We start from the raw sequence: 25,275 nt of genomic DNA on the forward strand, positions 1-25,275 counted from the left end.
ACAAAAAATATAAACCATCTTCATTTCCACAAACCCTACAAATGCAATGCCACTCGCAGTGGTTTAAATCAAATCAAATCAAATCAAAGTTTATTTGTATAGCGCTTTTCACAACACATGTTGTCACAAAGCGCTTTACAGGATTTAAAAGGTTAACAATACTATGGGTCCAGAACCCTAATGAGCAAGCCAAAGGCGACAGTGGTGAGGAAAAACTCCCTATGATGGTGGGGATTAGGAAGAAACCTCGGGAGAACCAAGACTCAAAAGGGAACCCATCCTCCATTGGGCGGCCCGTTAACACACAAATTACACAAAATACAGACAAATACACAAGTCACACACAAATCACACAATCAGACTAAGTAAAGGTAAAAATGAAAGTTCTGGGTTTTGATATTGTCACTGTAAATGTCTGTTGATGAACGCCAGGCTTTCATTCCATGTCGGAGCAGCGATGCTGATATTGTAGGCTCCGACTGCAATGTTACTCTCCAGGTGAACCTCGGAGAAAAGATACGAGATGTAGTAACTATGTAACAGATTAATCAAAGGCCAAACTAAACAGATGAGTCTTTAATCGAGTTTTAAACATTGAGACTGTGTCTGAGTCCCGAATAGAGGCAGGAAGATTATTCCACAATTGTGGAGCTTTAAAAGAAAAGGCTCTTCCACCTGCTGTGATCTTTTTGATCCTAGGAACAGTTAATAACCCTGCGTCCTGCGAGCGAAGTGAACGCGCTGGGTTATATTGTTCAATAAGTTCACTAAGATAGTCTGGAGCTAAGCCATGCAGCAGTTAATACGGAATCTAATTGGCAGCCAGTGTAATGACGATAGTACGGGACTAATGTGATCAAACTTTTTAGTTTTTGTTAAAACTCGTGCTGCTGCGTTCTGAACCAGCTGGAGTTTGTTTATCGATTTACCAGAGCATCCAGCTAGGAAACTGTTGCAATAATCTAAACGAGAGGATATGAATGCATGGATTAGTTTTTCTGCATCACTAATATTTAATATGTTTCTAATTTTGGCAATGTTGCGCAAGTGAAAGAACGCTACCCTAGTTATATTATTAATATGTGTATCGAACGAGAGATCTGGGTCTATTGTGACGCCCAAGTTCTTTACCTCTGCGCTGGGGGTTATAGTAAAAGAATGTAGATTCAATGCTACATTATGTATCTTGTCTCTCACTGCCCTAGACCCAACTATTATTAGCTCTGTTTTATCGGGATTTAGTGCTAGAAAGTTACACGCCATCCAATGTTTTATCTCTTCTACACATTTCTCAATCTTACTGTTTGCGCCTAAATCATCGGGTTTTGCCGATAAATATAGCTGAGTGTCGTCTGCGTAGGAATGGAAACTGATGTCATGCTTATGCATAATCTCGCCTAAGGGTAACATGTACATATTTAACCTGCACAGATTTAGAGGTTTTATTATTAACACTTACACATTGGAAGCGGTCAGTTAAATATGATCTAAACCAGGAGAGTGCGACTCCTTTAATACCTACCGTGTTTTCTAGTCTATCCAGCAAAATGTTGTGGTCTACTAGGGCTGAACGATTTTGGAAAATAATCTAATTGCAATTTTTTATCTATAAATTGCGATTTAAAATCGCGATTTTTTTCCATTGTTCCACTTCAGGAAACTCTGTTTCGGCATTTTTTATACAGCTCAGATACAGGGTTGCCGGGGGGGGGGGGGGGGGGGGGTGTAAAAAATGGACTAAATTTAAGTATTATTATTATATCGTGATCGATCGATCGCCTGTGGTTGGCGCCAGATCGAACTACTAACTTTTTAGTCTAAGACGCTCAATGCGTGAGAGTTGGCAACCCTGCAGGTATAGCAACTTGGCTAAAATATGTGTGTGAGGGCATTTGGTAGCGCATATCCAGTGTGTTTAAGCCATGAAGCCGGGATTGTTCACTACATTAACGGACATCATGTCTTTCACTATGAACTCCGTTACTGCCCGAGTTATTTCAGCGTGCCGCTTCCAATTATATCCATAAGGAGTTACACTTTCAAACGGTTCAGTCAGTGAACCCTGTCTGCTGGACCGCGGTCAAGCTATCTGCGCTTTCGCGATTCATCCGCGCTTTAAATCTTATTGCGCCTATATGCGTGATTTTACGGTATTTCACTGCTCACCGCATACTAAAGCTGTATAAGCGCAGAGAAACACTTTTACATATTTGAAGATGCAGCACTGGCCGTTGGCATTTTAGCCTTACAAATATCATACGAGGCTTTGTGGTGTTTTTTTTTTAATGCTGAAGAAGGTTTGTAGTGTTTCCTCGCGTCATAGCGACAGTAGCAAGGCACGTTTTACACAGTACCTGACGATGAGCAGCATCTTTTAAAAGCCAAAGTAATTTCACACAACTGATGTGCTGCCCCTCTTTGGTATTAGACTTTCAGTAGTGTCAGCTTCTGTTGAGCCTGAAGCCATTGTGCAACAAGTTAAAGTGCGCTGTGTTAACTTCACTTCTCCACCTCCCTGCCTCCTGCTCGGGTTTGCTCCATTCGTCCTCGGCTCGGCTCGCTCCCAAGTCACGTGACCAGTTTAAATCGCAGCCTGTGCGATTAGACAATCGCGTTTTTAAAAATCGTGAAATTATCGCAAATGCAATTAATCGTTCAGCCCTATGGTCTACAGTATCAAAAGCTGCACTAAGATCTAACAGTATAAGGAACGAGACAAGCCCATCATCGGCCGATATTAGTAGATCATTCACTACCCTGAGTAAAGCTGTTTCAGTGCTGTGGTTTGGTCTAAATCCTGATTGGAACTTTTCATGGATACTATTTGATTGGAGATAGTGGTTTAACTGATTGGAAACTGCTTTTTCTAAAATTTTAGAGATAAATGGGAGATTAGAAATGGGTCTATAGTTAGCTAGAATCTGCGGATCGAGATTCTGTTTTTTAATCAAGGGTCTAATTACGGCGCATTTTAATTGTTTGGGCATGTAACCTAGGTTAAGGGAGGAGTTAATCATATTAAGTAAGGGCCCTGCAATGGCTGGGAGTAGGTCTTTAAATAGACGGGTTGGAACTGGGTCAAATATACATGATGTAGGCTTAGACGAATTAATCAGAGTTGTGAGCTCTTTTTGCGATCTAGGATCGAAGATATTTAGCTCAGTAATATTTTTGGATGCATAGTTACTAATAACTAAACTACTGGGGTTGGATTGGAGGTTAGGCTGCGATGTATTATGACTCTGTAGTCGGATATTATCTATTTTATTATTGAAAAAGTTTAAAAATTCATCGCTAGTGTGTGTAAGTGCTGTGTTAGAACTAGTGTCGTTGATATTTCTTGTTAGTTTAGATACCGTCGCGAAGAGAAATCTAGGGTTATTCTTGTTGTTTTCTATTAGTGTCAAATAGTATGCGGCTCTAGCTTTTATTAGGGCATGTTTATATTTGACTATGGCGTCTTTCCATGTGATTCTAAACACTTCTAGTGAGGTGGATTTCCATTTTCGCTCCGCTGCTCGAGCTGCCTGTTTTAGAAGACGAGTGTGTTCGTCATACCATGGTGCAAGCTTTTTCTCCCTAATTAATTTTGTTTTAATTGGAGCTACACTGTCTAAGGTATTGCTGAGTGTGGAAAAAAACTGTTGTGTTGCCTGTTCCAATTCATTGGGCTGCAGTGGCATAGTGTTCGGTAGCTCCGGCAGTAAGTTTATAAATGTTGCTGCAGTGTCGGATGTGATAGTGCGCGTGGTTTTTGTATGGCGCATCTGATGTACATTGTATGAAGTCATTTCATATATTAGTAAGGAATGATCTGAAATGGCGTCATTTTGGGGGATGACTGCCAAATGTTCTATGTTTAATCCGTAAGTAAGTATTAAGTCTAAGGTGTGTTTACAGCGGTGGGTAGGCCCTGTCACATTTTGGGCTATACCTACTGAATCTAGTATGGAGTCGAACGCAATTTTCAGTGGGTCTGATTCATTTTCATAATGAATGTTGAAATCACCCACAATTACAAATCTCTCGATGGTTAAGACTAGTTCCGAAAGAAACTCATAGGTGCCTATTTCACCTATCAAAGCCTCGAATGAGTTAATAGAGGTGGTTGGTTTTACAGTAAAACCTATATCTGTGTCATATATTGTGGCTACTCCACCTCCACGCCCTGTGATACGGGGCTGATGAACATAACTGTATCCAGGAGGAGCTGCTTCATTAAAACTTACATATTCGTCTACTCTAGCCCATGTTTCTGTTAAACAGAGTGCATTTAGTCTGTTATATGAGATTATTTCGTTTACTATCACAGCTTTTGATGCAAGCGATCTAATGTTTAAAAGTCCTAGCCTTAGCTTAATATTGCTGCTCACTTCATGTTGATTATTTAATTTAATTTTAATTAGATTTTTAAAACATATCGCCCTGTTATTCTTATACCTGCCACGGCTAACAGACACAGTCTCAATGGTTTGGTAGTTAGGGAAGTAAGTTCTACTTAGCTGATTTGCGTGGTTTGTTGTGGCTGGTCAGGCCTGGCGTAGCACATCCTCGATGTACCTGGAGAGGACTGCCGAGCCTAGGCGACTGGGGTGAAGTCCGTCTCGGCGGTAGAGTGATGGACGCTCTCGGAAACTCTCCCAGTTGTCGATGTAGTCCACGCCGGCGCTGCTACAGGTGTCCCGGAGCCAGCTGTGGAGACAGAAAAGACGGCTAAATAACTCGCACCCTCGCCGGAACGTTGGAAGCGGACCGGAGACAACAAGCCAGGCCGACGTCTTCTTCCGCGCGGTGTCCAGAAGTGATCGGTAGAGCTCCTTCAGGATCCCGCTGCGCCGGGCGAAGGTGTCGACAGCCCCCACGTGAAGGACGACGGTGCCGAAGTCGTCTCGCTGCTTCAGCGCCGAGGGAAGCCGTCTGGCCACGTCCAGGACACGAGCGCCTGGAAAACATGACACAGTGGGGGTTCTTTTAGCGCCTGGCAGGCTAATCTTTACGTGTCGTGTTATCGAGTCGCCGATAACAAGGATACCGCCCTTATTCTTCTTCGGTGCCGGCGCTGGTGAGGGTGGTGTCGGACACAGGGGTGAGGGCGAGGCGGAGGACCTGGAGCTGAGCACCTCGAACGGATTCGCAGAGGAGAAGTCCGGCTGAAATAGGGGTGACGACGCCGGCTGCCTTCCGCGTCCTCGCTGGCGCTCCCAGCCTGGTGCCCGGGTTAAGATGGCGGTCGCGCTGAGCTGCCGTGACAAGGGAGTGGAGACGGCCGAGTAGGCAACGTCGCGGGCGGCCTCGAGCCTGGTCTTCTCCTGGGTGAGCTCCGCTTGCTTCTCCAGAAGACGCTGGATCTGCCGACCCAACTTGTCCAGCTCCGAGCCGAGCTTGACGAGAGCCCGTTCCTCCGCGGTAGCCATGAAAAACAGGGGAGACAAAACAGAGGGAGAAAGAAAGAAACAGGGGGAGAAAACAGAGGGAGAAAGAAAGAGACGGGGAGAAAACAGAAACGAGATAAAATAATCAGATGTCGGTAAGTGTATTATACTGATTTAGAATTGTAGTGTTTAATGTAAGTGTATTAGGCTATAGCTAAGCTATGCTAATGTGATACGTGAATCCGGGTTTGCGTGCGAGCGTGCTGCCGTGCACCTTTGAAAACCAATGACGCTGATGGCGTGGATGAACGTTCACTGATAAACAATCTAGAGGTGTATTCAACTAAGGATTTTCATAGTCGAATCTGATTCGTCAGATTTTCGATTTAGTCGACTAATACTTGAATCGAGTTTTTTAAATTTATTTATTTATCTAAAGCACCTTAAAAGGGATCCCGTTCTCATTCAGGACTTTTTTCCACTTCAAAGTAAAAACCTAAAACACTCAGATAAATGAATAAACATGGTAGGTTGGCTTTATTCAGCTTTTATTTATTATTTATTTTTTAATGAAACGTTAGAGAACATTAACAAAAAAAGTCACCGTCAGTGCGTAGTGCGCATATCGAACTCTCAGACAGGCTGTCACGTTGAGGATCCCGGCCCCTCCCTTTTGGGCGTGTGTCAACGTTGTCCATGTGCTTTGTCTGCGTCAGTGGATATCCGTGGTTAGGGTTATGTCGTGTGATTAAAAAGTCTCACCTGTGAATCGTCTCGTGATCACGTGGGGCTAATGTGGTTTGTCTATTTAATGTGCGCTCGCGCAGTGTCCTGTGCTTGTCGTTGTCTAAAGTCTACACGTTGCTGAGTGAGTGTGTTTGTTATCCGTGCGCTATTGCGCAATCTTTGTTATTAAAGTGACGTCTGCTTCGCTAAGCAAGGATTCCCGTGTCTCGTCCTTCACCCTGCCCACACGTCACACAGGCACTGTGCAAAATGTCAAAAATATTTTAAATAAAATATGCCTGCCTGAAAATATTTTAAAAATTGCCACACAACAGCAGAAAAAATATAAGTAAAGGTTCAAGTAACGCGACGAGACGACATTACCGAAACAATAAACAGCTGAACTGTTTTTTTTCCGCCTGATGCGTATTAAATGGTATGCCATGTTGCTTGTTGTCGTGCGAAATGAAAGACGTTGATGATATAACTTGCACTTTACTTTGTTTGATTCATCTTTATCTTTTTCAAAATACTTTTGAAGTTTTTTAGCAGCCATTATAATCTCGGCGGATGCTGATCCTGTAGCGTGTTCAGCTCCGTCCCGTTTGGATTGTGCAACTGCAGGTTGTGATTTATTAATGTGTAGTAAGGAAGATCCCTATTGTTAATGCGCACACATCATTTAAAAATATTTATTAACAGAAATTAGGATGATTTTATTTGTCAAAAGGGTATATATAACAAAAACAAAGACATTTCATGTAACAACTAATGCTTAGCAGCATCCTTGGGCACCCCCATGCAGTTAGAATGGTACATTCGACTATGACGTTCATATGTCGGGACTGAATATTAAAAAGAAGGAAAATCGGGACAGCCTGGGAAAACCGGGACAGTCACGGGAAAACCGGGACAGGTGGCAACCCTATCCACTATGTACATGCTACTACCCCACACCGAGACCCATGACATCGTGGGGTCGTAACAGCGGCTAACAATCTAGACTAACAATCGAAACCAATACAAAGCTAAATATACTACAAATTGCACAAATACTAAATGCGATGCCACTCGCTCGCAGAGGTTTAAATGACGCTGATGGCGTGGAGGAACATTCACTGATAACCATACATCTATAATAATAAACCCTTTAAATGTAATGCTGTCGTTAAAGGTCTACCACTGTAGATTCACATACCCTCCTATAATCTTAATTCGATGTTATTGCTAAACAGTATTCTGAACTAGTAATATAGAGCTGTCTAGCTGGATGTCGGGTAGTATTTCACTCAACATAATTTTCAAACAAAAGTTATGAACCATCTTCATTTCAACAAATGGCGATTCGGAACTCGTCGGGATGATTTAAGCGAGTGGCCGATACGCAGAGTCACCCAAGAGTCTTTAGATGTCTGTCAGCAGAGGCAGGCTGCGTTTCTGGACAACGGAGGCCACAGTCACGCAGCACTGCCTACACGAAGTGCCATGATTATGTGGCAGGTGCCACAAGGTGCCATTTCTGGGTGGCACAGTGGTCACTTTCGTGCTGCTTACATGCTACTTACACGCCAAACAGGGGCCGCACCCTTACAGGAAATTTAGCAGAAACACGCGCCTCCCAATGACCTCTGATATGTTTTGTGATTGGCCAGATGCAGTTCGATTAGCTCTGAGTTTGTTTGCTCATCCTAAGTATCCCAGATGCATTCCCGACCCGAATTTCAACCTAAACCTGAATTTCGACCCGAACCTGAATTTCGACCTGAACCTGAATTTTTATTTCAATTTTTGCATACCTGAATGGATTTTTTTCAAGTAATAATGATTTCAGGGTCAGGTTCTGGTGACACTAAAAAAGCTCCATATGATTCTTATAAGGGTTTACATGGTGCATTTGTTAGTTTCCTACATAAGTACCAGGCAGCTGAGGTCCTCTAATAAAAGTCTTCTTGTTCCTAGACGTAAACTGAAGGGGAGATTGTGCATGTACCGTGAACTCAGATACACTGTGGAACTGTGTCTTCAACATCAGCTTCTCTGAGTCCACATCTTCATGGCTTTAAGGTCCACCTTTAGCTGTTTTGCGCTTAGTTAATATGCTTTAATATCCTTTATTTATTTTAACTTTTCTTTCAGTTTTTATTGTGAAGCTCTGCCTTAGAAAAGTGCTATATAAATAAAGTTTACGTACTTATATTCCAAAAGTTGGAATAACACTCCTCGATCTGAAAGCCGGAACAGTGTTAGATCTGGAACAGTGTTAGATCTGGAGCGGAAATGGAGGTGAGTGTGAAAGTTTAAGGTACAGCATGTGGTGACAGGCTAACGGCACTGTGGTAAACATAACAAGAGATTATTCTTGAGAGCCAGAGCCTAGTCCCAGTACTGAACCAGAGCCCAGTCCCAGTACCGAACCACTACCAATACTAACTTTCACACTGTAAGATTTTTGCTGAAAAGCAGAGGTCAGACTGGAGTCATCAGAGAGAGATCATGAGAGAGATAATAAACAAAAACACACACACACACACACACACACACACACTCACACACATACACACACACAAACACACACACACACACAAACACACACATACACACACACTCACACACATACACACACACTCACACAGACAAACACACTCACACAGACACACACACATACACAGACACACACACTCATAAACAAACACACACACTTACACACACACACAGACACTCACACAAACACACACAGACACACACACACACACATGCGGAGGGATACAGTGCTGTGTCCACTTTCCTTCATGACTTATACTTAGTCTTACATTGATAATCCAGTTCATCAGTACCATCCATCACGACTACCATTACAGTCAAGGCAGACGTGTGAATGCATGAGACAATCTGTGTACTGACCCACACTCCCTTCATGGTTTGTTCAATTGGGTTGTTGCTATGGAAATAATAAAATAAATTAAAAAACGTTTTAGCTCAGTTAATAGTGGTGTGGTTAAACCTCCGAGCAGAACACCAGGGGCAGTGGAGGGGATGTAGTCTCCGTTATCAACATCAGGAACAGATGGAGCTTGTTTGACTCTGATGGAGTGTTTCCACCTGTCCTCTGTGCAGTTACAGAGGAATCATCTCTCCGTATCACAGAGCACATGGTCGTGATAACAAGGCCTGTTTACACGAGTCCATGATGGAGGTTTTATAAGGCTCTCTCCTGATTTACCTATAGTGAGGTGAGGGAAACATGCATGTAATCAATAATCAATAATCAGGGGAAGCAGGAGGGCAAAGATATATAATACAGACATAAAACAAGAAAATAATAATTACTCTATTACATTTCTGTGGGCAGTAGAAAGCATGTTCTAGCTATGTAATTAAATAATGTAATGTAGTTGAATTAGCCATGTAGCTTAGCTAAGCTTGCAATAGCTAGGCCTACTTGTCCTGTTTTTCTATAGTGTGGGTTTAATACACTTATAATGCTTACTTTATGGGATTTGTAGTTCTTATGGTCTCACAGTGTTGCAATGTTGTTCGAGTTTTCTTGTTACTGGCCAACTAGCAGCTGCTGATCAGACTTTCACATCATCGTCGCACTCTGTACGCACAATCATAACACACAACTTCAGGACTGTGTGTTAGAAAATGGGTCCAGATGTAGCTCTGGGTAAGACACCATCATTCCTGCCTCCCCTGGCAGGCTGCTTTTATGATGTGAAACAACATTCCTCCTAAACACCACTTTGTCCCTCTCTACACTGTATAAATGATAAAACCCTCAACAAAAGAAACCCAAACGAGGCCAGCTGTTGTAGCAGCAACCATTCAACGAGCCAAGACAAGATTACTAAAACTGGGTTATTTTTAAAGAAAAGTGAAATCCCTTCAAAGAATCCTCAAATTAGACATGACACCAGAATATTCGTACTGCACTAGAGGGGACTTTGCTGAAACATGCCCCAGATGTTAACACAAATACATGGACTTGTTTGGTGTATGTTACCTTTAGGATAAACAATTTCCTAGAGGGAAGACAATAACAATAGACAGGGAAGAGCTTGATCTACTACTGGATGTTTGGCATGTGGTCCCTGCTTCTGATGACTCTGATTATATTAGTAACACTCATAACACTCCCTGTATTTGCGTGAATGGCAAAAAATTAACGTATAGTTCATTTCAACAGTTGTGTTGCACCCACAGTGCACATTCAGTAAACCAGTCTCAGCATTGCCAACCAGTTTTGATCCACTGGGGTCATATCATATCGACTGGTTCCCCACTGTCTGTCGCCCACGGTCAAACTGCAAGTCATTCAACAAATTCAGGAGACACTGCCAATATAGGATTAGTCTATATAGGTTTTAAGTAATTATACAATACAAAAAAGATCTCTGTATTTCTGTGTGTGTGTGAATATGCACGTCCTTGTGATTGTGTTGCCAGTTTTCCACTGCTCCAGTGACGTTCTCTCGCTCTGAGACATTAATATTTCAGAGCAGAGCTGTTACAGTCTGCTGGAGCCAGACCTGAGACCGGCAGTCCCTCCCTGTCCTACACAATCCAAAGAAAGAGAGAGGGCAAGAGTGACAGATAAAAGAGTGAGAAAGACAAGGAGAAGGAAAGAAGAGTGAGAAAGAGAGGTGAACACAGACAGACTAGGTGTCCTCCTTTCTGTTGTGTTTGATTTAAATGTCACCTGCTGTTAGTGTCAGAAAAAAACATGACATATCACCCTCCATAATACGAAGGGAGATCCACTGTGATACAAATAAAATGCATTGGTATTTTTGCTGCTTAAAACAACGTTTAATTTCAACATTTGAGTGGGGGGACTATTAATCTGTTTTATTTTGGGAGGGAAAATTTGTATGAAGGATTCGTTTTTCTTTCACGGTGTGATTTTGCAATTTTCAGTGACTCTCAGAGGCAAAGTAGGAAAAGCAGTTTACTTCACTCTCCAGTGTTCTGCACAATGATTTTGTTATTTTTCCAGACAGTATTTAAATCGTGTGGGACTTTCTTCCTGTTTTTTTTGCTGTTGTTTTGGTTTTGGGATGGGGGGGGGGGGGGGTGTTTTTCAGCTCTGTCATCTCCTGTTCACAGTCGTTTCGATTCCAACCACCCAAATTATTAAAATGTAGCAACCATTGCACCAGACTATCATACTAAAGGCAATCTTGGCAATAGCATAAAGTCATAAATATACGTAAACATATTCCACGTCAACAGTTAATAACTAACCAACTTCTGATGTAATCTGTGGTGTGTCACTAGCCTTTAAGATGTTCTGTGTTTACAGTCATACTTTAGTCTGGGTTTGTTTTTGTTGCCTGGATGTAAAAAACAGATCAATCAGTGAGTTTATATCTTCCACTATCCAAATGTAGTGGGTCAGCTGTGGTTAATAACGATGACCAATCACAACAGCACACGAGCACACACACGAGCACACGCACGCACGCTCACACACACACACACACACACACACACACACACACACACACACACACACACACTTTACAGCCCTGTTACTACAAACACTGGAAGTACTTTATTGATAAACCTTCTCCATATATAAACAGGAACTCTGAATGTGGCTCTGAACTCATTTTCACTGACAGTCATTAATGCTATTTAGTCATTAATATTCATTAAAGCAATTTCTACATAACAATGCTATACCTGATTATTATCTGATTATTAACATCCCAAACCAATCAGAATCACAAAGACTTTGTCATGCATTGTACAAGTACAAGTCACAAAATATTGTTCCCTGGGGCCCAGTGTTAAATACCCACACAATCAACCCCTACCTACCCACACTAACTCAATAGACCCTACCTACCCACACTAACTCAATAGACCCTACCTACCCACACTAACTCAATAGACCCTACCTACCCACACTAACTCAATAGACCCTACCTACCCACACTAACCCAATAGACCCTACCTACCCACACTAACTCAATAGACCCTACCTACACACACTAACTCAATAGACCCTACCTACCCACACTAACTCAATAGACCCTACCTACCCACACTAATTCAATAGACCCTACCTACCCACACTAACCCAATAGACCCTACCTACCCACACTAACTCAATAGACCCTACCTACACACACTAACTCAATAGACCCTACCTACCCACACTAACCCAATAGCCCTACCTACCCACACTAACCCAATAGACCCTACCTACCCACACTAACCCAATAAACCCTACCTACCCACACTAATCCAATAGCCCCTACCTACACACACTAACCCAATAGACCCTACCTACCCACACTAACTCAATAGACCCTACCTACCCACACTAACCCAATAGACCCTACCTACCCACACTAACCCAATAGACCCTACCTACCCACACTAACCCAATAGACCCTACCTACCCACACTAACTCAATAGACCCTACCTACCCACACTAACCCAATAGACCCTACCTACCCACACTAACTCAATAGACCCTACCTACCCACACTAACACAATAGACCCTACCTACCCACACTAACCCAATAGACCCTACCTACCCACACTAATCCAATAGCCCCTAACTACCCATACTAATTCAATAGCCTCTATCTACCCACACTAACCCAATAGACCCTACCTACCCACACTAACTCAATAGCCCCTAACTACCCATACTAATCCAATAGCCTCTACCTACTCACACTAACCCAATAGCCCCTACCTACCCACACTAACCCAATAACCCCTACCTACCCACACAACCTCAATAATCTCCTATGTACCAATAATACCCTAAACATTCAGTTTTTCCTCACTGATTGCCTGATACCTACCCAATCTCTCTCTCTCTCTCTGTTTGCATCTGCTGCATGATTGGTAATTATATTTCATTCAGACACATTGTTCTCCAGAGGGTGTCAAGTGTCGTTGCATTTGATGAATGAGCTATGTACCATGTCAGTCTGTCATCCTCCCTCACCCAACGTTTAACAGTGGTGTGCTCAAGAACTTTAGAGCTGCCCTCATGAGGATTCTAAAATCGCATCTTTAAAATCTGCAAGATATTTACATAGTAAATAACTAAACAATGCTACAAATGCTACCTACGTGCCTTTTCCATGGCTGATTCTTAATTTTTCAGATCGCTGGGGAAAGTGTTTGATTCTTAAACAGGCTTTCTAAGGTTGGTCTGAGTGTTTTGATTTCCTGATTGTGTTGTAGCCTGTGCAGGCCAAAGCACTATGGCAGTAGTAGCAGGTTATTAACCTACATATTCACATCCTGGAATGGGTCACCATCTGTTTGCAAATATACGTGAACACACACAGAGCCAGACAGTGAGAGACCTACCTTTGTGCTTCTCGTCATGCACAGACGTTTCTGTAAAACAAGGAGGTATATGCAGACCACCTCTATAACACCCCCACAAAACAAACAAACAAATAAATACATACATTTAGTTACATTTCAACATTTACTGCAAGATTCTGCAGAATTGCTTGAATCCAAAGTTGATCAGTTCTGGGTTGAATATGACCATGAAGGGTCAGCAGGAAGGACACAGCGTGAAGAACAGGAGATACGTTTGGCAAGCAGATGTTTTACATAATCACCACTCAGGTCTCCCCCTCACCTACTGAAATAACCAGGGAAAACAATCACGCTTTCGACAGGTCTAACAAGGTGCGTTAACACATAGCCATCGAGTGGTGTGTGGGCAGAGCCGGCCCTGACCAATGTGGTGCCCCCTGCATCATCAATCATTGGGTTGATTGTGTCACTATTAAAGAAAGAAATAAAAAGCAAATGACTTAAATATTACCATATAACAAGCAATAAATATAAAAGTGTTGCACAAAAAATATTTTAAAACTATTTTACATAACGTAGTGCAGAGAACAACTTTTAAATATTAATAATAAAAAATAAAAATAAAAAACAGCAACTATCACCAGTGCAAATCGGGGCAATTTGCCTACTGCAACATTATTATTTCAAAAGTGCATCTGCAATGAACAGAGGAGCATATTTTAATATATATTTATTTTAAAACTTGCTGAGCTAAGCTAATCATAGCACCTACTAGGATTGGGCAGTATGGTGACAGTGGCGGTTTTCACTAAGATCATACAGAGGGGGAAAAGCCACAATGACGACTGAGTGTTAGTTGTGAGCAGTAGCGTGACCATTAAACCTGGGCCCACTCCCACCCACCCCCCCCCCCCCCCCCCCCCCGAAAAATAATTGTTTCCTCTCCTAATTAACTGCAATAAATAAATAAAAAAATTGAGACGACAGTACAGCTTTAGAGACGCAATAAACAATAACATATGTACTAGATAACTTCTTAAGCAAAATAAGGTTCCAACAAAATAAGGTTCACAGCTCCGTGTTCCTCGGAAGCGGAATATGTAAACAACGTGCACGAGGGCATCAAAGGAATGAATCGAAACTATCTAGCGGTGGTACGCTAACGACAGCTAGCGTCGCCACAGCGGGCAGAAATTATACAGTTAAGCCCGCCCACTAAGAGAGAAGATATGATTGGTCAATTTTACTGTCATTTGAAACTGGTATTGTGCTGAATTATAACGGCCAGGCCCTCTGTAAACGAACAGCGGGCATCACAGTCCTGATAGGGACACAGGCTTACAGGCTTCCACTTAACCCCTCACCTTCCAACACAGATTGAATAGACACGGTTGAATAATTTATTTGCTTATATTTTTGTAATTGTTTAGATGTCAATTGTCAAACTGTAAGTAGATTAAAAAATTGGATAAATTGTATTATATATATTTATGTTTTAAGAATATTTTAGGCACTCTGAGAGGGTGTAGAGGGCCCTGACTGTTCCCCACTGGTTGTGAGTCAAGCGAGCTGGTTTCAAAGAAAAACACAACAGCTACAGATTGGCAACATTTTGGATTTGTTTCAAATAAAAATGAGAGACCACTGGAGCACGCCCCCACGATTCTAATTCGATAATATGATTGGTTGATAAAACTGCCAATCTATAATAAAAGCTCTCAATGTAAAAGGCAAGTGTATGCGACAGATGAACAGAAGTTCCTGGGGGAGGTCCTTTCTCTCTTTTACCTAGAAACAATGGTGTGAAATATTATGATTGGTTGATTTTTTTTATTTCAGCACTAAGTTTTTTTTCCAGCACAAGTACGAAAAGTGGATTTGAAAGCCGAATTATAGGAAAAATACAAATTATTGGTGAAGCATTATTAACATATATTACATATAATAGATAAAGCATCCTTTTTAAGATCTTTTAACCTTCAGAGAAGGCGTTGAAGTCCCTGACGGTTTGCCAATGGTATAGTGTTAATTCACCACATATTACCATTATTACCTGTTTTTTGCCGCCTTTCTTCCTCCACTTTTCTCCTTTTTCTACCCTGGGCCCCTGCCTTTGTGACATCTTTACGGGGAGATGTCACTCACTCTGTGGTGTCTTTTTCCCCACAGAGAAACAGTAACGAGGTGCGCAGAGCGCGCGGGGGAGGGCAGGTTGGCGCGCGGGTGATAGGTGTCATGTGTTGTTATTATAAGAATTATTAATTTGACTAATATTATTAAACAATGAAATTATGATTATGTGGACTTTGCTTGTTTTCACATTTATTAATTGTTCATTTGTAAAAAAAAAACAACAAAAAAACGCATGCAGTTGTTCTAACTGTGGTTAACAGTGGTTTGTATTTGACCAGTATCTGACACCAGTGTGGACAGGAGCTGCAGTGCTGGGAAAGACATGTGAAAGCTGTGCAGAACTGCACAGTGAACTGTAGTGTCAAACAAATTAACAACAAAACAAATTACTTCACTACACTAATGTGGCTGAAATTGTCTCTTGGATCACATATGAAAATGGCCCAAATCTGAAAAGATTATTGAGTTTGCACTGCTTAGAGAAGTTTTGAATCACTTTTAGGTTAAAAATCTGATTTCTCCCCCAACCTATAACGTAAATGTCTTATGAAAGTGCAAAATATACAGAACCAATGAGGATTCTGTCAATTAATTCTGTGAATTAGACAAGCCTGCATGGTAATCCTAAATATTCACACCTTTTATATGGAAATAAAGAGGCCCTAATGGTAATATTACTGATGGGGTCACGTGGGGAAATAAAACAAATTACTAAACATTAAACCTGAAACACATTTTCGACGACTTTCCTTTATTTTTTTTTGTCTGTAGAACTCGAACACCCAGCATGCTTTGCGCGCGTTCCGTACGTGAGTAGTTTGTATGCGCGAGAGACGTCGGAGGGCGGGGTGAGCGCGCCGTGCAGGAGGCGCGTGCCCCTCGCGAGAAGAAAGACAGTTGTTGAACCAGAGAGAGAGAGAGAGAGAGAGAGAGAGAGACAGGTCGAGAGAGAGAGAGAAAGAGAGACAGACAGGTCGAGTGAGGAAAATACGCTGGAGGTTGGAAATAACAGTGGCTGGAACTTCAGCTGACAGGATTTTGACCACAGATCGAGCACGTCTCGTCGTCGACAGCAGCGCCGGAGGTGAGAGGTCCGCCCGGGGGAGATTTGAACCCGCAGCGGGGCAGAAACGCTCCACAGTCCCGCCTCGTTCGGCTGAAGTTCGCCGTGTTTTCGGTTCAGACGAGACGCTCGCGCAGCCTTTGTTCGAGCTCGCGGAGCCTCCGTGCGCGTCACCGCGCGCGTCACCGCGAGTGTTGCCGGTGTCGGTCCACAGAGTCGCTCACAAACGCGCCTGAGGCGAGACTGGTGTGAGTCTCTCTGGTGTCTCGGGGAGGTGAGGCGGTGGCGGTGCCGACCGTGCGGTCCTGTGGACGGTGACCGCGAGTGAAGGGCTCGGTGTGGCCGCGGCGGTGTCGGTAGGCGGACCCAGATGGGGCTCACGCCGGTCGGGTCGGTTCTGGGAGCGGGGGAGCCTCACACAGCCGCCGGGACCGAAACGTCTTAGCGAGCGGGAGGGAGAAGAGCGAGACCGTTAGGCGGGGGTGGGGAGGGTGGCTCTCGCCCCCGTGCTGCACGGACGTGAACTGTTTGCGATTTAAAGCCCCGTGTGAGGGCAGAGGGGGGCAGGAAGTCGAGACTCCAAATGAATCTTCACGGTTTTGTCAGGAACTCTTGGTCGGTTAACGCGTCTTGTGTGTGTTGTTTTTCGGGCTTGTTCGTCTTATTTTGAGTCTTTTCTTTCTTTCAGAGAGCAGCAAGTATCCGGTGTTGTTGTGGGGACCGGAGTCAAGCCCAGTCAGCCCAGTCAAGCCCACTGGACTGTAACGGAAACATCATCACATCAGCATGGAGAAACGACTGCAGGGCGGATTAAATTGGTTTAAAGCCCCGTTTAAGCACTGGGGCAGCGTTTAACGGTGGATGTGTTTATTATAGACTTGGAAAGACTGGAGTGAATACTGGTGTAAACACGGGATAAGTAATACGCACTACCAATATAGCATATAGGGAGGCAAATGGAAAAAGTTGTTGGAGATCTCCCGGCGTAGCCCGAAACACCCCCTCCCTCCCCCCTGTTGAACCTCAGTGTGCCCTTCTAACCTGCTTTTTTTGTCTCTGGGATAATTCCATCTCTTCCTGGAAGGAACTACATACCCATCTAACTTGACCCACAGCCGCGAACTCGCCTTAAAGCGCAGGTGGCGTGATGGATCGGTACGCCCTTGCTCGCTCTCCGTGGTATTAAGTCATGCTCTGGAAGCGTGGAGTGCAGTAACTGCCCCTGCCGTGTGCGTCCAGATCCTTCGACATGGCCCAGACCAGTCTGCTCCAGGGCAAGCACTTCTACTGCCGTGAGTGGGTCTTCCACAAGATCCTCCAGTGTCTTCAGGAGAAAACGGCCAGCGCGTGTGCCGGGGGCGTGCAGGCCGGCGGGCCCTGCCCGGCCGAGCCCGCCAAACCGGGTCCCTGGGGCGTGCTGCTGGTGGGCGGGCCGGGCAGCGGGAAGACGGCTCTGTGCACGGAGCTGCTGTGGCCGAGTTCCCCGCAGGGCGCCCAGCGTGCGCTGCACCGCCTCTGCCTGGCCTTCCACTTCTGTCGCGCCGACGACGCGGACACGCTGTGCTCCGGCCGCTTCGTGCGCACCCTGGTCGCTCAGATCTGCCGCTGCGGCCTCGTGCCCCAGTACGAGGAGAAGATCCGCGACCCGGCGGCCCAGGGCTCCCTGCAGCCTGGAGAGTGCGAGAGGAACCCCAGCGAGGCCTTCAAAAAGTGGGTGATGTACCTGTGACACACACACTCACGCTCTCACACTCGTATAAATTAGGGCCATTCACAGTCATGACCTCATAGGACTTCTGACTGAAACGTGCGTCATCACGTACAAACGAAGGTGATGTAGTCCAATATTCCTCAAACACAGTTACACACACTGCAGCAGTCACACACACCAGCCCAGCTCACACTTCCCTGCGTGCCCACCCACCACACCTCACCCGTATCCCACTGTCTATAAAGTTATCGCTGGCTAACTTTGATTTTACACAGATCCTGGTCTGCCTCACTTGCTCAATGTCAGAGTCTCTCTCCCCCTCTCTTACCTGAACCCTGTTGGATTATCTGTCACTGGGTTCAGTGATGCTTTGTTTTAAAAATACAACCCTTTCACACTATGGTGTCATTTGTCATGCAACAGACATCACCCTCCTCCCCATATAATGCAGTCAGTAAAGATCTGTAAGGCTAAACTGATTCTTGTTCAGGTCTCCCACTCGGAGATGTCTGGCACAAATGGCTGTAGTCATGTAAGCTGGCCCGTACTGGGCTGGAGGGCTATTTGTAGATCAGGGTCCATGGGTGCATGTGGGGTTCTGAGCCTTGTGCGTTATTTTCATACGGGACGTTGTGTTTAAACAGGGCCAGTACCCTTCTCTGGGGAGGATTCTCTCTCTCTCACACACACACACACACACACAGCTCGCATGACTTGTTTTGGAGCACTGGGTCAGCCGGACTGCCGCACACAGGAATGCAGCACAGAGCACATGTGCATGTGTCTTTGTCTGGGCATCTGGTGTCACTTACTGCTCACAAATACAGGATAGGAAAGTAGGTTAAATGGTCATTGAGAGAAGTCCTTTAAAAACGGCCAACTGGGTTATTGATTCCTGCGCCGTGTGCCCCTTGTACCAGTGTGTTTAGTCAGGGAAAAGGTCTGTGATGTCCTGCTGGCTGTTTTCTTGCACAGCAGAGCTTAACAATAAACTGAAAGAGGGGAGGAAAGGAGAAGTAAAAAAAAGAGAGAGAAAGGGGAAGAAAATGAAGAAGATGAAACATGAAGAGGCCATTGAGGCATGTTTGCAGTATGAAGACCTAGTATGGAGATCTGGAGTTGGGCATCTTCACAAGCCCTGCACAAACAGGAAACACCATAATTATGAGTACACACCAAGCTACTTCAAACTTCTTTGGTTTTACAAGTTTCCTGCAGTGTAACCTCCTTGTCCTACAGTGTAACCCCTTTGCAGCCCAGTGCACGGAAAACCCCTATGTGTGTGTGTGTGTGTGTGTGTGTTATGAGCTTATTTCATGTGTTATGAGCTGACTTCATTTGCTAGAGCCAGGCTTCTTGATGTAGGCCAGTCCCAGCAGTAGCAAAGAGAGAAGTACTGTGAGAGGAATCCCAGCAAGGTGTTCCAAAAGAGGTGCACACACACACACACACACACACACACACACACACACACACACACACACTCCGTAGGCTGTCGCCTGCCTGGGTACGAGTCTCAGCAGCTGGCAGATGGGTTATCAAGAGTGCTGCTGTCTTTGGCTCAAGGACGCTGGAGCAGACAGCGCGGCTATGAAAACAGACACGGAGTCTGGGCTCCACTGGCCCTGGCCACGTGTACCTGCAGTGCAGTGAGGCCAGACGAAGGCCTGGGACGCCTCGCATTGTAGAGTGGGAGCCAAGCTGGAGATCTGCTGTGGAACGCTCGGGATTCTGCGAGGGCTGCGGCAGCGATGTGGGATTCGTTTAATCTGCTATGAATCATGGGGAGACGTCAGGCTTTACACAAGGAGAGACAGTGGAGGAAGCATTCCACACGCGGGCCAGAGCACACGCGGGCCAGAGCACACGCGGGCCAGAGCACACGCGGGCCGAGCACACGCGGGCCCGAGCACACGCGGGCCCGAGCACACGCGGGCCCGAGCACACGCGGGCCCGAGCACACGCAGGCCAGAGCACACGCAGGCCAGAGCACACGCAGGCCAGAGCACACGTGCCAAAGATCACACTCGAGGTCCTGTGAGCGCTACGAGCTCTGCCGTACGGACGGGCTTGGTCCCGACTCGGCCGCCACAACCGTTTCAGCGGTGATTCTCTTCTCTGGATGGGGACACCTGCCAAAGGCCATTTATATTTATACAACTCGGTCATTTAGCACCTCGGCCCAGCCTGGGGCAGGACGGCGCTGTGGAGACAGGTCAGGGGGCAGGAAACGTGCAGCACGCGCCCCACGACGGGAGCCTGTGCGTGTGGCCCACGTGTGCTTGGCTTCCCCTGCACAGACACGGAGCACAAACCTCTCCAGGGTCCTCACAGACGGTGGCCTCCAGCTGGAGACTCCGCTCTGATGGATGACACCAACCACCTGTCCTCCCCAGCCGAGCGCCATCATGGTCTGAAGATGCGCTTGATTTGTTTGTTTTTTTCGTTTACCTAAGCAGTTTCTAGGTATCAATACTGCCACGGCAACCAGAGCAGCTGAGTATGTGATCAGCCCCTGCCTTCAGGGAGGGGGGGGGGGGGGGGATCAGGCCCAGTGATGTCTTTGGAGTGAAGTGACACAGAAGTGCCCAGAATTCTGTGCTTAAAAATCAGAGCCAAGTTCTCATTCTTGTCTCCCCATTAGCTCATGAGCTTCTGTGTAGACTCAAATATTATAAAGTGGTGCATTGTTTTGGCTTGTTCTTAAAGATGCAGTCACACACGCGCACACACACACACACACGGGTGTGTGTGGCGGGTAAAGTGTTTGTCGTGGGTGGAGTGCGGGGGCCCATGGGCGGTGGTCTTTCTGCTGGATGGAGCTCATCTTGACCAGGTAAGTGTGATTCGACACTGGAACAGGTGCTACTGAAACAGAGACGGCATGTGGTCCCACCAGACAACAGCTGCTGGGGTTCCGCTGAATCCCACATCATTTGCTGCCTTGATGTGAAGGCAAGATTGATGCTGTTCTTCTCATGTGTGGCTGGATTAGCTGAAGGTGATCTGATGATTTATGGTTGTGAAATGATCAGGAGTGAGTCATTCCAGCCCTGCCCCCTCCAGGCCCCGCCCCCGTCTCCACCACCCGTCTCTGGCGTGGGGACAGAGTAAAGCCCGTCCTCGTCCCGGGTGTAACTGAGGACTCTTGTAGGGTGAGACCGCTGCATTAGCACGTTTTCACCATCTCATCGCCATGTTTTCAGCCACGGACTGGATGAAAAGATGCTGAAGTGAGGCCAAACATACTGGTTATAAAGCCTCCTTCCTCAGGGCGTAGCAGCGAGGGCGTAGCGGTGAGGGTGGAGCCCAGCGCTGCGGCCCTGAGGGGAAACCAATCCCAGGAGACTAGCCTTAGATTAGGGTCAGCATTAGTGTGTAGTCTGTCATTTAGGGCTGTTGGTAATGGAAAACCAGAGACCGAGGAGCGCTGCTTCTGCCGAGAGAGACGAGGGAGGAGGAGGGAAGTGGAGTAATGAAGGATGAAAGGATGCAGGGAGCTCCGTCTGGGTCTCCTGACTTTATCTCTGTCCCTCTCCTCTGTCTTTTTCCTCTGTCTCTGTGTGGCTGAGTGTGTCTCTCAGAGTCCTGGGTGATGGGTGACTCGGCTCTGTCTCCACGTAGCTCAGAGCAGCAGAATGAAGGCAGGAACTCCAGTGCTGGTCTGGTGGACATGTAGGAGATAAATGAGTAACAGTGAGACGTGCACGAGAGAGGAAGAGGCAGAAGATGAAGATGTTACGAAAGACAATGACAAAGTTACCAAGATTCTCCTGATTTCCCTCTCAGAAGCATGAGGGCAACGACCAGACAGGCTGGTCAGACCAGACAGGCTAGACAGACCAGACCAGACCGGCTGCTGAGCTGCAGGGGGAGGTCCGGGGGTGGGGAGGACCGTTGGAACAGCCCTCCGGTGGCAGTAAACCACACTGCATCATGTCTGCTTGTGCTCTGCTTGTGGCCACCAGCCTTCTGAGTGAAATCCAGTCTGTTATCACAAACACAACGCACACGTCCTCTTCTGCTAACTGAAGCTTTTGATGCTGTTTTGTGCTTCCTGTAGACATGTGAACTCCATGTGCCAGATTGGAGCAGAGGGGCCCTTTAATATCCCATTTAAAAAACACAAATCAAACAAAATAGCCCCGCCCCTGACTCCTGAGTGAGTGGTGGTCTTCAGTTCACTGTCCACGTCGTAGAGCTGGATCACTGAAGGCTCCTTGAAGATGGATAGAAGAACCTGAGACTTGCGTCCTCTCACTACTGCAGCAGGATTGGCGTGGCTGTGAAGGCCAAGACCTTTACCTGACGTTAGAGGTCTGACAGGAGAAAGTGAGCAACCAGCATGGAAATGTTTCTGGCGTGAACTGGGACTGTGGGCAGATTGCAGAAACAAGAACCAGTCACAACCAGTTGCATTTCGCCTTCTGAAGAAAATCACTGACTGGATCAGTTCTGGCTGAACATCCGTAACACTTTCATTCCTTAAATCACATATGTCAAAGTCAAGGCCCGCGGGCCGGATCTGGTGATTATCTATGGCCCCCTGGATGATATTTAATTACTATTAGAACCGACCCGCAGGCCACAGCTGCCCGCTGGTGTTTTGCACGCACAAACACTACATTCCCCACAATGCAACGGTAGCCCGCGAAGTCACTGCAGCGCACACAAGCGGCGAGGGTCTGCGCGGCGAAAATGACGTAATCGCAGTGGCGCCGCCCATGTGCGAGGGCGTCGCGCTCTGTCAATTCGCAAGGTCATGCACCTCTTAAATTTTGTAACTGCGTGCACCAGTTAAACTTAATTAAGTTAAATATTTATACATATAGTCGAAATTATTCGAAATAATTCGCTTTTTATCACATTATTTAATGGTTGTTTATTTTCAAAATGCCCAATCTTAACGTCTTCACGTTCTCTCATGTTTCGTCCTGGAATTACAAGAGGCTCATATTTGTTAACGTAATACAAGAGAACTGTTCAGTCAGACAGATATTTGTTGTGAAACGAAGTAGTTACAATTTCAAGCATTTCCAAGTACTTTAGCCTAAATTCCAGCACTTTTCAAACCTTTATTACTTTATTCATTTAATGTACAGGACATGTTTTCTTTGAAGGAAGTTTGTTTTTATCTGTTTGCTTGTTGAAAAATGTTTTCACTTGAAATTACTGACAGATGCATAAGAAAATATTGCTTTATTCATTTAAGCATTAAGTAATATACACTGTGTTAGGTCTTGGTTCAATAGGCTATGTGCAATCATTTCAATATGTTTTAATAAACATTGAACCAGTCCGGCCCTCGGCTTGTAGCAAATTTGGTTTTTTGGCCCTCGGTGTATTTGACTTTGACATCCCTGCTTTAAATGATCGTGATGCTCAGTAAATGGAGAGGGAGAAGATATCTGAGTGAGAAGTTAGAGAAGAGTCCCAGGTGTAAGCGGAGGCTGAACGCAGACACGGAGATCCTCGTCTTGGAGGGAGGACACCGGTGTCTGTCTTTGTTCTCATGGATGGCCACTGAAACTACAACTTCATCTGTGTGAGCGTGTGTGTGTGTGTGCTTGTGCGGGTGTATGAGTGTGTCTTGGTTGTGATCTATCTGTACTGTGGAAACACGCACACATACTGGCAAACTTTTCAGGAGTTAATTTGCAGCATGAATGTTGGTATGGGCATAAATTGGTACACACACACACACACACACACACATTCTGTTATCTCCTGAAGCTGTTATACAGAAGATAAGTGAACATTGCTTATGTTCTCCTCACCTGCTGTTCACCATTCATTGGCTGCTGACTGGCACGGTGCCAGGTTTTGGTTGCCCTAGTGCAGTGGTTCCCAAACTTTTTCTGCCGTGCCCCCCTTTAGTAGATGAGAATATTTTTGCCCCCCCCCCATATTGACTAGGGATGCACCGATTCACGTTTTTCACTTCCGATACCCATTCATATACCTGAGGCTTAGTATCGGCCGATACTGATCCGATACTGATCTGACAGTGCTGAATCGACTTAAAACATTTTTTTTAAACACAGACATACTGAATTACAAGTTTATTGAAAACTCTGCACCAGTATAGCACACTTAAACACACATAAAACATGTGAAAACAACACAACTTTCATTTGTTCAGTCAGGGCAATTATGAATATAACATCGAATGTAAAACACCAAAGAACCTGAAACAGACAAAAACAATCGGTTCACATCTTTGGTCAAACATGAAAAAAATAAACTGCCAGAAACCTTTGAAATGGTTCAAGAATTCTAAATATCATTTAAAATAAATAAGGAGATGAAATAAGAGAAACAGCAATACCTATGCGGCTAGTTTGCTAGCGTTGACGTCACGCAGAGTACAAAGCATGTAACGGCCAGAAATATGTGTACTGTCTCTTTAAGGGAGCGAGTTGAGCGCAATATTGTTGTTATTTAGCTTTCTGCTGTAGACCAACCCAGACCACTGCTCTTTATTTTATCTTTATTTTATTTCTGTAAGTAACGCATTCAATGAGCTTTGGACAACTCACCAGTTCATGTATGAACAGTCAAGTAGTGCTGGAGCCCAGGTTTATTTTGGTCAACCAGCAAATAAACGGACTAAGTGGAATACCACCAGTGCGAGTACGAGTCAGTGATTCACCTCTCCTCTGTGTGCTTCCTGTTTCACTCGCCTGTTAACTGTTCAAGTTTTCTGTCCGTGTCGGAGTGTAACTCCGAAAAGCGTTACAAGCATAGAATTAGACTGAATAGATCTGTTTTTATGGATCGGTCACTATGTTACCGATACCCGATCTAGATTTTTTTCAGATATTAATATCGGAATCGGTGCATCCCTAATATTGACACATGTGCACATGTTTTACTTCCAAGCTCCGCGCCCCCCCCTGCAATAGCTCCGCGCCCCACCTAGGGAACCACTGCCCTAGTGCATGCTGGGAGACGTAGGGCTGGATG

At 45.2% G+C, this 25,275-nt stretch overlaps 1 protein-coding gene across 2 annotated transcripts in view; it reads left to right on the top strand.

Annotated features, from left to right (window-relative positions):
• The first annotated feature begins 16,384 nt into the window (after positions 1-16,384).
• Positions 16,385-25,275, top strand: part of ankrd50 (ankyrin repeat domain 50) — a 29,574-nt gene continuing 20,683 nt past the window's right edge. Inside the window, exons 1-2 of one of the 2 annotated variants that reach the window (XM_076988129.1) lie at positions 16,385-16,619; positions 17,287-18,308. In XM_076988129.1, the coding sequence (XP_076844244.1) occupies positions 17,848-18,308 (461 nt within the window). In that variant the 5' untranslated portion in view covers positions 16,385-16,619; positions 17,287-17,847. Of the gene's footprint in view, positions 16,620-16,800; positions 16,955-17,286; positions 18,309-25,275 lie in introns of those variants that run through there. The other variant, XM_076988138.1, reaches the window with a different exon arrangement.

The sequence above is a fragment of the Brachyhypopomus gauderio genome, chromosome 2 (genome assembly GCF_052324685.1).
Source record: "Brachyhypopomus gauderio isolate BG-103 chromosome 2, BGAUD_0.2, whole genome shotgun sequence".
Taxonomy (NCBI): Eukaryota; Metazoa; Chordata; class Actinopteri; order Gymnotiformes; family Hypopomidae; genus Brachyhypopomus; species Brachyhypopomus gauderio.